This window comes from Oncorhynchus kisutch, unplaced genomic scaffold (assembly GCF_002021735.2).
Source record: "Oncorhynchus kisutch isolate 150728-3 unplaced genomic scaffold, Okis_V2 scaffold697, whole genome shotgun sequence".
Taxonomy (NCBI): domain Eukaryota; kingdom Metazoa; phylum Chordata; class Actinopteri; order Salmoniformes; family Salmonidae; genus Oncorhynchus; species Oncorhynchus kisutch.
The window spans coordinates 312501-326295 of NW_022262642.1; the positions used below are offsets into that span (position 1 = coordinate 312501).

Consider the following 13795-nt stretch of genomic DNA (forward strand, 5'->3'; position numbering starts at 1 on the left):
GTTATACTGCAGTACTGTGGCTATGAGACTGTACCTTGTTATACTGTGGCTATGAGACTGTACCTTGTTATACTGCAGTACTGTGGCTATGAGACTGTACCTTGTTATACTGTGGCTATGAGACTGTACCTTGTTATACTGCAGTACTGTGGCTATGAGACTGTACATTATTGCAGCTGGTAAGGATTGTGTGTTCTTCATAGATTCTATTAGCAAAGAGTTCCTCCTGGTTTCAACAATGACCCCCTCCCTTATTGTTCTCTCTCTTGGGAGAATAGCTGTCTATAAAATACATGAGTTAAGAAATCAAATGTTGTGTGACCTGTAAATCCTCTCTGTCTCTCTACCCGTCTGACTTCCTGTGTGTTGTCAGGAGCCGTGTTCTGCTGTTCTGGGCTACGGTAAGAAGGGGGACAAGTCCATCAGGAACGGACTCAACTGGCTGCTGAACAACATCGCTAAAGACTACGAAGCCATCTCTGAACGCGTCCGGAAGGACACGGCCGAACAGAGGGCTCAGGAGGAACAGGAGAAGAGAGAGAGACAGGAGAGAGTACGGAGGATACGGGAGGAGAGGTGAGGAGGAGGATTTAGGAGGAGGAGAGGTGAGGAGGAGAGAGGACAGGAGAGGAGGAGGATTTAGGAGGAGGAGGAGAGAGTACGAAGGATATGGGAGGAGAGGTGAGGAGGAGGAGAGGAGGAAGAGAGAGGTGAGGAGAGGGTGAGGTGAGGTGAGGAGGAGGAGGGGGAGAGGGAGAGGAGGAGGAGAGAGACAGGAGAGAGTACGGAGGATACTGGAGGAGAGGTGAGGAGGAGGAGAGGAGGAGGATTTAGGAGGAGGAGGAGAGAGTACGAAGGATATGGGAGGAGAGGTGAGGATGTGGAGGAGAGAGTACGAAGGACACGGCCGAACAGAGGGCTCAGGAGGAACAGGAGAAGAGAGACAGGAGAGAGTACGGAGGAGGTGAGGAGGAGAGGTGAGGAGAAGAGAGGAGGAGAAGAAGAAAGAGAGACAGGAGAGAGTACGGAGGATACTGGAGGAGAGGTGAGGAGGAGGAGAGGAGGAGGATTTAGGAGGAGGAGGAGAGGTGAGGATGTGGAGGAGAGAGTACGAAGGACACGGCCGAACAGAGGGCTCAGGAGGAACAGGAGAAGAGAGACAGGAGAGAGTACGGAGGAGAGGTGAGGAGGTGAGGAGTGGGAGAGAGGAGGAGAGGTGAGGAGGAGGAGAAGAAGAGAGACAGGAGAGAGTACGGAGGATACTGGAGGAGAGGTGAGGAGGAGGAAGAGAGAGGTGAGGAGAGGGTGAGGTGAGGTGAGGAGGAGGAGGGGGAGAGGGAGAGGAGGAGGAGGAGAGAGACAGGAGAGAGTACGGAGGATACTGGAGGAGAGGTGAGGAGAGGAGAGAGGTGAGGAGAGGGTGAGGAGGAGGAGGAGGAGAGAGGAGGTGAGGAGAAGGGGGAGAGAACGAAGGATACGGGAGGAGAGGAGAGGAGGAGGAGAGGTGAGGAGGAGGAGGAGGGGGAGAGAGAGGAGGAGAGAGGGGAGAGGAGGAGGAGAGAGGAGGAGAAGGAGAAGGAGGAGAGAGTACGAAGGATACGGGAGGAGAGGTGAGGATGGGGTGGAGAGAGTACTAAGGACACGGCCGAACAGAGGGCTCAGGAGGAACAGGAGGAACAGGAGAAGAGAGGGAGACAGGAGAGAGTACGGAGGATACGGGAGGAGGAGGAGGAGGTGAGGAGGAGGAGGAGGTGAGGAGGAGGAGGAGGAGGAGGGGAGAGGAGGAGGAGGAGGTGAGGAGGAGGAGGAGGAGGAGGAGGTGAGGAGGAGGAGGAGGAGGGGAGAGGAGGAGGAGAGACTGTTGCAGTATCATGTACATGTTTAAAATGGCGGTTAAGAAACAGCGACAATACAGTAGACATTAGGAGAGATATCACACCTTAGTGAAGGGAACATTAACCAGCTGGTTAGGAGAGATATCACACCTTAGTGACATTAACCAGCTGGTTAGGAGAGATATCACACCTTAGTGACATTAACCAGCTGGTTAGGAGAGATATCACACCTTAGTGACATTAACCAGCTGGTTAGGAGAGATATCACACCTTAGTGACATTAACCAGCTGGTTAGGAGAGATATCACACCTTAGTGACATTAACCAGCTGGTTAGGAGAGATATCACACCTTAGTGACATTAACCAGCTGGTTAGGAGAGATATCACACCTTAGTGACATTAACCAGCTGGTTAGGAGAGATATCACACCTTAGTGAAGGGAACATTAACCAGCTGAATTTTAGGCCGTCGTTGTAAATAAGAATGAGTTATTAACTGACCTGCCTAGTTAACATTTGAGGTAAATACAAAAGTCCTTTTGTTCCCCTGATCCCAGAGACCGTCAGGAGAAAGAGGAGGCGGAGAGGGAGGGTCGGACACTGCATGAGGAGGAGGAGACCGACGACGCCGCCGTACACAGCCCCTTCCAGCCAATCGGCAACGTCATCAATGAGGTGTGGAATACACTGGGCCAATCAGCATCAACTTTGTTGATTTGCTTGAAATGGCACTCTAGTAGTGCACTGGTTTTGACCAGAGCCCTATGTGTTCGTTGTAGTGTCCCCTTTAGGGAATAGGGTGCCATTTGAGCCGCAAGGTCAATGGGTTGGGGGATTCCATCTGTATTAATGCCATGGGGGGATTCCATCTGTATTAATGCCATGGGGGGGTTACATCTGTATTAATGCCATGGTAGGGATTCCATCTGTATTAATGCCATGGGGGGAGTCCATCTGTATTAATGCCATGGGGGGAGTCCATCTGTATTAATGCCATGGGGGGGTTCCATCTGTATTAATGCCATGGGGGGGTTCCATCTGTATTAATGCCATGGGGGGGGTTCCATCTGTATTAATGCCATGGGGGGTCCCATCTGTATTAATGCCATGGGGGGGTTCCATCTGTATTAATGCCATGGGGGGGTTCCATCTGTATTAATGCCATGGGGGGGGTTCCATCTGTATTAATGCCATGGGGGGGGGGGGGGGGGGTTCCAGCTGTATTAATGCCATGGGGGGGGGTTCCAGCTGTATTAATGCCATGGGGGGGGGGGGGGGGGTTCCAGCTGTATTAATGCCATGGGGGGGGGCTCCAGCTGTATTAATGCCATGGGGCTCCAGCTGTATTAATGCCATGGGGGGGGGGGGGGGGGGGGTTCCAGCTGTATTAATGCCATGGGGGGGTTCCATCTGTATTAATGCCATGGGGGGGTTCCATCTGTATTAATGCCATGGGGGGGTTCCATCTGTATTAATGCCATGGGGGGGGTTCCATCTGTATTAATGCCATGGGGGGTCCCATCTGTATTAATGCCATGGGGGGGTTCCATCTGTATTAATGCCATGGGGGGGTTCCATCTGTATTAATGCCATGGGGGGGGTTCCATCTGTATTAATGCCATGGGGGGGGGGGTTCCAGCTGTATTAATGCCATGGGGGGGGGTTTCCAGCTGTATTAATGCCATGGGGGGGGGGGGGTTCCAGCTGTATTAATGCCATGGGGGGGGGCTCCAGCTGTATTAATGCCATGGGGCTCCAGCTGTATTAATGCCATGGGGGGGGGGGGGGGGGGGGGTTCCAGCTGTATTAATGCCATGGGGGGGTTCCATCTGTATTAATGCCATGGGGCTCCAGCTGTATTAATGCCATGTGCGGGTTCCAGCTGTATTAATGCCATGGGGGGGGTCCAGCTGTGTTAATGCCACGGGGGGGTCCAGCTGTGTTCATGCCATTTGGGGGGGGGGGGGGGTCCAGCTGTATTAATGCCATCGGGGGTTCCAGCTGTGTTAATGCGTGTTCCATCCATGCAGAATGAAGACAAGCTGAAGAAGAGACCGACAGGAGGGCAGGTGGGTGGTGCCAACGATTCTAGAAAAGGAGGGCAGGAAGAGGAGGAGGAGGAGGAGGAGGAAGAGGACAGCGAGAGACAGACTCCAGAGAGCGGTGCAGCCTCAGTGGAGCGGACGAAGAAGAAGACGAGTAAACTGAGATTGAAGAGGAAACACAGAGTGGACCCTCTGAGGACGGAGGAGACAGCAGCCCCCGAGAGCCCCATACCTCCACCACTACCTGGTGAGAGACACACCTCCACCACTACCTGGTGAGAGACACACCTCCACCACTACCTGGTGAGAGACACACCTCCACCACTACCTGGTGAGACACACCTCCACCACTACCTGGTGAGAGACACACCTCCACCACTACCTGGTGAGAGACACACCTCCACCACTACCTGGTGAGAGACACACCTCCACCACTACCTGGTGAGAGACACACCTCCACCACTACCTGGTGAGAGACACACCTCCACCACTACCTGGTGAGAGAGACACACCTCCACCACTACCTGGTGAGAGAGACACACCTCCACCACTACCTGGTGAGAGAGACACACCTCCACCACTACCTGGTGAGAGAGACACACCTCCACCACTACCTGGTGAGAGAGACACACCTCCACCACTACCTGGTGAGAGAGACACACCTCCACCACTACCTGGTGAGAGAGACACACCTCCACCACTACCTGGTGAGAGAGACACACCTCCACCACTACCTGGTGAGAGAGACACACCTCCACCACTACCTGGTGAGAGAGACACACCACCACCACTACCTGGTGAGAGAGACACACCACCACCACTACCTGGTGAGAGAGACACACCTCCACCACTACCTGGTGAGAGAGACACACCTCCACCACTACCTGGTGAGAGAGACACTTTTAATCCTTCCATAGGTGTGGCAGACCAATGACTGGGCTGGAACACAGTTTAATCAGTATTCATCAACATGTTGATTTCTTTACTTTCTTTGTTTTAGTGGGATGGGCTTCTACTGATAATGTATTTGTTGTTTTAGTGGGATGGTCTTCTACTAATAATGTGTTTGTTGTTGTAGTGGGATGGGCTTCTACTGATAATGTGTTTGTTGTTTTAGTGGGATGGGCTTCTACTGATAATGTGTTTGTTGTTTTAGTGGGATGGGCTTCTACTGATAATGTGTTTGTTGTTTTAGTGGGATGGGCTTCTACTGATAATGTGTTTAGTTGTTGTTTTAGTGGGATGGGCTTCTACTGATAATGTGTTTAGTTGTTGTTTTAGTGGGATGGGCTTCTACTGATAATGTATTTAGTTGTTGTTTTAGTGGGATGGGCTTCTACTGATAATGTGTTTAGTTGTTGTTGTTTTAGTGGGATGGGCTTCTACTGATAATGTGTTTAGTTGTTGTTGTTTTAGTGGGATGGGCTTCTACTAATAATGTGTTTGTTGTTTTAGTGGGATGGGCTTCTACTAATAATGTATTTGTTGTTTTAGTGGGATGGGCTTCTACTAATAATGTGTTTGTTGTTTTAGTGGGATGGGCTTCTACTAATAATGTATTTGTTGTTTTAGTGGGATGGGCTTCTACTAATAATGTATTTGTTGTTTTAGTGGGATGGGCTTCTACTAATAATGTGTTTGTTGTTTTAGTGGGATGGGCTTCTACTGATAATGTATTTGTTGTTTTAGTGGGATGGGCTTCTACTGATAATGTATTTGTTGTTTTAGTGGGATGGGCTTCTACTGATAATGTATTTGTTGTTTTAGTGGGATGGGCTTCTACTAATAATGTATTTGTTGTTTTAGTGGGATGGGCTTCTACTAATAATGTATTTGTTGTTTTAGTGGGATGGGCTACTCCCAAAATGTCTAGGCTTCCCAAGCTGGAGCCTCTTGGCGATAGGAGCCGATCCGGTAATGATGTTTTAAAGTGACTGTCTAGACCTGTCATCTGACTGTCTCCACCACCACTCCACCAACTAACCACTAACTAACCACTAACTAACTACTAACTAACCATCTGTCTGTTCCTCATCTAGCAGCGTGTTCATGTCATGCTGTTGTTTCTTCTCTTTCACTAACAGCTGATGATGTCTCTTATTCCATGTTAAACACTGACCCCATTTCCTCTCTGTCTACAGAGCATGTTAAACACTGACCCCATTTCCTCTCTGTCTACAGAGCATGTTAAACACTGACCCCATTTCCTCTCTGTCTACAGAGCATGTTAAACACAGACCCCATTTCCTCTGTATGTCTACAGAGCATGTTAAACACTGACCCCATCTCCTCTCTGTCTACAGAGCATGTTAAACACTGACCCCATTTCCTGTATGTCTACAGAGCATGTTAAACACTGACCCCATTTCCTCTCTGTCTACAGAGCATGTTAAACACTGACCCCATTTCCTCTCTGTCTACAGAGCATGTTAAACACTGACCCCATTTCCTCTCTGTCTATAGAGCATGTTAAACACTGACCCCATTTCCTCTCTGTCTACAGAGCATGTTAAACACTGACCCCATTTCCTCTCTGTCTATAGAGCATGTTAAACACTGACCCCATTTCCTCTCTGTCTATAGAGCATGTTAAACACTGACCCCATTTCCTCTCTGTCTATAGAGCATGTTAAACACTGACCCCATTTCCTCTCTGTCTACAGAGCATGTTAAACACTGACCCCATTTCCTCTCTGTCTACAGAGCATGTTAAACACTGACCCCATTTCCTCTCTGTCTACAGAGCATGTTAAACACTGACCCCATTTCCTCTCTGTCTACAGAGCATGTTAAACACTGACCCCATTTCCTCTCTGTCTACAGAGCATGTTAAACACTGACCCCATTTCCTCTCTGTCTACAGAGCATGTTAAACACTGACCCCATTTCCTCTCTGTCTACAGAGCATGTTAGACACTGACCCCATTTCCTCTCTGTCTACAGAGCATGTTAGACACTGACCCCATCTCCTCTCTGTCTACAGTGCATGTTAAACACTGACCCCATTTCCTCTCTGTCTATAGAGCATGTTAAACACTGACCCCATTTCCTCTCTGTCTACAGAGCATGTTAAACACTGACCCCATTTCCTCTCTGTCTATAGAGCATGTTAAACACTGACCCCATTTCCTCTCTGTCTATAGAGCATGTTAAACACTGACCCCATTTCCTCTCTGTCTACAGAGCATGTTAAACACTGACCCCATTTCCTCTCTGTCTACAGAGCATGTTAGACACTGACCCCATTTCCTCTCTGTCTACAGAGCATGTTAAACACTGACCCCATTTCCCCTGTATGTCTACAGAGCATGTTAAACACTGACCCCATTTCCTCTCTGTCTACAGAGCATGTTAAACACTGACCCCATTTCCTCTCTGTCTACAGAGCATGTTAAACACTGACCCCATTTCCTCTGAAAACATATTGTAAGAGTCTGTCTTCTCTGTCTGATGGAAGTTGGATGAAATCTCTCTGTTGATCCTACGAACATCCTACATGCCACCTGTATCCTGTCCCTTTAGTCGGTGTCTGTTACGTGGTTCAGGTCATCTTGATGTGTGTGCTGTATATAGTTGACCGAGTTAAAATATTGTACAGGAAGTTGTCAGAACACATTTCTGATACGCTGTGTTTTTTTATTTCAGCTACCAGTACCCAGCCTTATATAGATGTAGCTAATTTAATCCTGTCTCCTCTTCCTCCTCCTCTTCCTCCTCCTCTCTCTTCCTCCATTCCTCCTCCTCACTCTCTTTCAGAGTTCTTCGGCAAGCCCCTCCCTCCCGTGGCCAACCGTCAACAACAACCTAACAGCGACACTCATGATGTCATATCCTAGCCCCTCCCCTCCACCCAGGCTCCTCCTTCCTTACCTGATTGGTTTATCCATCCCCAAGCCCCACCTTTAATTCAAACCCCCCCCCCCCAAAAAAAATGACAGTTTCTTTGGTTTCTTTTCAAAGTACGTGCTGTGTAGAGGTCTACAGACTCCACCACCAGCCGAGATGATGCTCCCAAGACCAATGAACTACCGCCAACGTCGGCCCCGAGCTCACAGGACTACGATGGTGGAGCGGACTGTCCAACCCTGGAGAGAGACTGGGTGGGCCCTGGAGAGAGAGGGAGGGTGACTGGGTGGGCCCTGGAGAAAGAGGGAGGATGACTGGGTGGGCCCTGGAGAGAGAGGGAGGGTGACTGGGTGGGCCCTGGAGAGAGAGGGAGGGTGACTGGGTGGGCCCTGGAGAGAGAGGGAGGGTGACTGGGTGGGCCCTGGAGAGAGAGGGAGGGTGCCTGGGTGGGCCCTGGAGAGAGAGACTGGGTGGGGATGACTGGGTGGGCCCTGGAGAGAGAGGGAGGATGACTGGGTGGGCCCTGGAGAGAGACTGGGTGGGGATGACTAGGTGGGCCCTGGAGAGAGACTGGGTGGGGATGACTGGGTGGGCCCTGGAGAGAGACGGAGGATGACTGGGTGGGCCCTGGAGAGAGACTGGGTGGGGATGACTGGGTGGGCCCTGAGAGAGAGACTGGGTGGGCCCTGAGAGAGAGACTGGGTGTGGATGACTGGGTGGGCCCTGAGAGAAAGACTGGGTGGGGATGACTGGAGAGAGAGGGAGGATGACTGGGTGGGCCCTGAGAGAGAGACTGGGTGGGCCCTGAGAGAGAGACTGGGTGGGGATGACTGGGTGGGCCCTGAGAGAGAGACTGGGTGGGCCCTGAGAGAGAGACTGGGTGGGCCCTGAGAGAGAGACTGGGTGGGCCCTGGAGAGAGACTGGGTGGGGATGACTAGGTGGGCCCTGGAGACAGACAGAGGATGACTAGGTGGGCCCTGGAGAGAGACTGGGTGGGCCCTGGAGAGAGACTGGGTGGGGATGACTGGGTGAGCCCTGGAGAGAGACTGGGTGGGCCCTGGAGAGAGACTGGGTGGGGATGACTAGGTGGGCCCTGGAGAGAGACTGGGTGGGCCCTGGAGAGAGACTGGGTGGGGATGACTGGGTGGGCCCTGGAGAGAGGGAGGATGACTAGGTGGGCCCTGGAGAGAGACTGGGTGGGCCCTGGAGAGAGACTGGGTGGGGATGACTAGGTGGGCCCTGGAGAGAGAGACCGAGTCATATTCATTAAGCACCAAACAAACAAACAGGGAAAGTGACCGATGGTAAAACGCTTGTTTCCGTTGTGTGTTGCAAAACGTTTTAGTACGACGTGTCCTAATGAATAGGACCATGTTGAAGAACACAGCATTGTGTTAAACACAGACTGAGAAATAAATGCATATTGATATGGACTTTATGGATAGTTGTATTTATATGTACGAATGTGTATATCACACACACATATATATATATATATATCTCACACACACATACACAAGTATGTGGACACCCATTCAAATGAGTGGATTCGGCTATTTCACCAAAACTCGTTGCTGACAGGTGTATTAAATCGAGCACACAGCCATGCAATCTCCATAGACAAACATTGGTAGTAGAATGACCTTCCTGAAGAGCTCAGTGACTTTCAACGTGGCACCTTCATAGGATGCCACCTTTCCAACAAGTCAGTTTGTCAGATTTCTGCCCCGTTAGAGCTGCCCCGGGTCAACTGTAAGTGCTGTTATTGTGAAGTGGAAAACGTCTAGGAGCAACAACGGCTCAGCCGCGAAGTGGTAGGCCACACAAGCTCACAGAATGGGACTGCTGAGTGCTGAAGAATGTAAAAATCGTCTGTCCTCGGTTCATGAAATGGGTTTCCATGGCCGAGCAGCAGCACACAAGCCTAAGATCACCATGCGCGATGCCAAGCGTTGGCTGGAGTGGTGTAAAGCTCGCCGCCATTGGACTCTGGAGCAGTGGAAACACGTTCTCTGGAGGGATGAATCACACTGGCAGTCCAAAGGACGAATCTGGGTTTGGCAGATGCCAGGAGAACCCTACCTGTCCCAATGCATAGTGCCAACTGTAAAGTTTGGTGGAGGAGGAATAATGGTTTTGGCCCCTTAGTTCCAGTGAAGGGAAATCTTAACGCTACAGCATACAATGACATTCTAGACGATTCATTGCTTCCAACTTTGTGGCAACAGTTTGGGGAAGGCCCTTTCCTGTTTCAGCATGACAATGAATTGGAACGCCGACTGTGAGCCAGGCCTTATCGCCCAACATCAGTGCCTGACCTCACTAATGATCTTGTGGCTGAATGGAAGCAAGTCCCCCTGCAGCAATGTTCCAACATCTAGTGGAAAGCCTTCACAGAAGAGAGGAGGCTGTTATAGCAGCAAAGGGGGGTCCAACTCCATATTAATGACTTCCCAGAAGAGAGGAGGCTGTTATAGCAGCAAAGGAGGGGACCAACTCCATATTAATGACTTCCCAGAAGAGTGGAGGCTGTTATAGCAGCAAAGGGGGGTCCAACTCCATATTAATGCCCATGGTTTTGGAATAAGATGTTTGATGAGCAGGTGTCCACATACTTTTGGTCATGTAGTGTGCGTGTGTATATATACACAAACACATTGAGTATGCAGAACATTAAGAACACCTATTCTTTCCGTGACACAGACTGACCAGGTGATCCCTTATTGATGTCTCGTGTTAAATCCACTTCAATCAGTGTAGATGAAGAGGGGAGGAGACAGGTTTAAAGAAGGATTTTCAAGCCTTGAGACAATTGGCGACATGGATTGCGAATGTTACAAGACAAGAAGATTTTAATTGTCTTTTTTTAACAGGGGATGGTAGTAAGAGCCAGTTGCACCCGTTTGTGTCAAGAACTGCAAAGATGCTGTTTTTTAAATGCTAAACAGTTTCCCGTGTGTATCAAGAATGGTCCACCATCCAAACGACATCCAGCTAATTATGACACAACTGTGAGAACAGTATTGGAGTCAACATGGGGCCAGCGTCCCTGTGGAACACTTTCCACACCTTGTGAAGTCCCGACCAATCGAGGCTGTTCTGATCGGGAGGGGGAAGGGGGAGTACAACTCAATATTACGGTGTTACTAATGTTTAGTATACTCGGTGTGTGTGTATATAACTTTGCATTGCAGTTATTTCGTTGGTCTCATCCTGTTTTTAATCTGACTAAAACATCCTCAACCTGTCCACCTTATTCCTAGTCCCTGTTTTAATCTGACTAAAACATCCTCAACCTGTCCACCTTATTCCTAGTCCCTGTTTTAATCTGACTAAAACATCCTCAACCTGTCCACCTTATTCCTAGTCCCTGTTTTAATCTGACTAAAACATCCTCAACCTGTCCACCTTATTCCTAGTCCCTGTTTTAATCTGACTAAAACATCCTCAACCTGTCCACCTTATTCCTAGTCCCTGTTTTAATCTGACTAAAACATCCTCAACCTGTCCACCTTATTCCTAGTCCCTGTTTTAATCTGACTAAAACATCCTCAACCTGTCCACCTTATTCCTAGTCCCTGTTTTAATCTGACTAAAACATCCTCAACCTGTCCACCTTATTCCTAGTCCCTGTTTTAATCTGACTAAAACATCCTCAACCTGTCCACCTTATTCCTAGTCCCTGTTTTAATCTGACTAAAACATCCTCAACCTGTCCACCTTATTCCTAGTCCCTGTTTTAATCTGACTAAAACATCCTCAACCTGTCCACCTTATTCCTAGTCCCTGTTTTAATCTGACTAAAACATCCTCAACCTGTCCACCTTATTCCTAGTCCCTGTTTTAATCTGACTAAAACATCCTCAACCTGTCCACCTTATTCCTAGTCCCTGTTTTAATCTGACTAAAACATCCTCAACCTGTCCACCTTATTCCTAGTCCCTGTTTTAATCTGACTAAAACATCCTCAACCTGTCCACCTTATTGTTTAGTCCCTGTTTTAATCTGACTAAAACATCCTCAACCTGTCCACCTTATTGTTTAGTCCCTGTTTTAATCTGACTAAAACATCCTCAACCTGTCCACCTTATTCCGTCTGTTATATTCACTACATACTGTACTCTACAGTCTGGTATATTCACTACTCTACAGTCTGGTATATTCACTACTCTACAGTCTGGTATATTCACTACATACTGTACTCTACAGTCTGGTATATTCACTACATACTGTACTCTACAGTCTGGTATATTCACTACATACTGTACTCTACAGTCTGGTATATTCACTACATACTGTACTCTACAGTCTGGTATATTCACTACATACTGTACTCTACAGTCTGGTATATTCACTACCTACTGTACTCTACAGTCTGGTATATTCACTACCTACTGTACTCTACAGTCTGGTATATTCACTACCTACTGTACTCTACAGTCTGGTATATTCACTACATACTGTACTCTACAGTCTGGTATATTCACTACATACTGTACTCTACAGTCTGGTATATTCACTACATACTGTACTCTACAGTCTGGTATATTCACTACCTACTGTACTCTACAGTCTGGTATATTCACTACCTACTGTACTCTACAGTCTGGTATATTCACTACCTACTGTACTCTACAGTCTGGTATATTCACTACCTACTGTACTCTACAGTCTGGTATATTCACTACCTACTGTACTCTACAGTCTGGTATATTCACTACATACTGTACTCTACAGTCTGGTATATTCACTACCTACTGTACTCTACACACTTGAATGATATTTTGACCATTTTTGGTACTGTAATGCTGTTGTATATGAACTGGTACATCATAGTTCATTCACCTGGCTTTATACCTGTAAATATATATTACCTCTAAGCTCTGGTCCAGAGACTGACCCCGTTTCTACTCTGCATAGAGACTGACCCCGTTTCTAAACTGCATAGAGACTGACCCTGTTTCTACTCTGCATAGAGACTGACCCCATTTCTACTCTGCATCGAGACTGACCCTGTTTCTACTCTGCATAGAGACTGACCCCATTTCTACTCTGGTCCAAAGACTGACCCCGTTTCTACTCTGGTCCAGATACTGACCCCGTTTCTACTCTGCATCGAGACTGACCCCGTTTCTACTCTGGTCCAGAGACTGACCCCGTTTCTACTCTGCATAGAGACTGACCCCGTTTCTACTCTGCATAGACTAACCCCATTTCTACTCTGCATAGAGACCGACCCCGTTTCTACTCTGCATCAAGACTGACCCCGTTTCTACTCTGCATAGAGACTGACCCCGTTTCTACTCTGCATAGCGACTGACCCCGTTTCTACTCTGCATAGCGACTGACCCCGTTTCTACTCTGCATAGCGACTGACCCCGTTTCTACTCTGCATAGCGACTGACCCCGTTTCTACTCTGCATAGAGACTGACCCCGTTTCTACTCTGCATAGCGACTGACCCCGTTTCTACTCTGCATAGAGACTGACCCCGTTTCTACTCTGCATAGCGACTGACCCCGTTTCTACTCTGCATAGAGACTGACCCCGTTTCTACTCTGCATAGACTGACCCCGTTTCTACTCTGCATCGAGACTGACTCCGTTTCTACTCTGCATCGAGACTGACCCCGTTTCTACACTGCATAGAGACTGACCCCGTTTCTACTCTGCATAGAGACTGACCCCATTTCTACACTAGATGTATCAAGTCATTTTATTGTTTGACTGTAGGCCACACCTTACCATGTGAACGGGGTCACGGGGTCAGTCTTGTCCTGTATCACCTTACCATGTGAACGGGGTCAGGGGGTCAGTCTTGTCCTGTATCACCTTACCATGTGAACGGGGTCAGGGGTCAGTCATGTCCTGTATCACCTTACCATGTGAACGGGGTCAGGGGGTCAGTCTTGTCCTGTATCACCTTACCATGTGAACGGGGTCAGGGGGTCAGTCATGTCCTGTATCACCTTACCATGTGAACGGGGTCAGGGGGTCAGTCATGTCCTGTATCACCTTACCATGTGAACGGGTCAGGGGGTCAGTCATGTCCTGTATCACCTTACCATGT

At 48.7% G+C, this 13795-nt stretch overlaps 1 protein-coding gene across 8 annotated transcripts in view; it reads left to right on the plus strand.

Annotated features, from left to right (window-relative positions):
• The window catches only part of LOC116361458 (ADP-ribosylation factor-like protein 13B), a 30319-nt gene extending 21154 nt beyond the window's left edge, over nucleotides 1–9165 (plus strand). Inside the window, exons 6-11 of one of the 8 annotated variants that reach the window (XR_004207599.1) lie at nucleotides 374–576; nucleotides 2393–2510; nucleotides 3866–4127; nucleotides 5726–5794; nucleotides 7637–8871; nucleotides 8960–9165. Coding sequence is in view for 7 of the 8 variants with exons in the window: in XM_031815891.1 (XP_031671751.1) it covers nucleotides 374–576; nucleotides 2393–2510; nucleotides 3866–4127; nucleotides 5726–5794; nucleotides 7637–7716 (732 nt within the window). In the remaining variant the exon portion in view is untranslated. Of the gene's footprint in view, nucleotides 1–373; nucleotides 577–2392; nucleotides 2511–3865; nucleotides 4156–5725; nucleotides 5795–7636 lie in introns of those variants that run through there. The other 7 variants (XM_031815891.1, XM_031815895.1, XM_031815892.1 and 4 more) reach the window with 7 other exon arrangements.
• Nucleotides 9166–13795: the final 4630 nt, after the last annotated feature.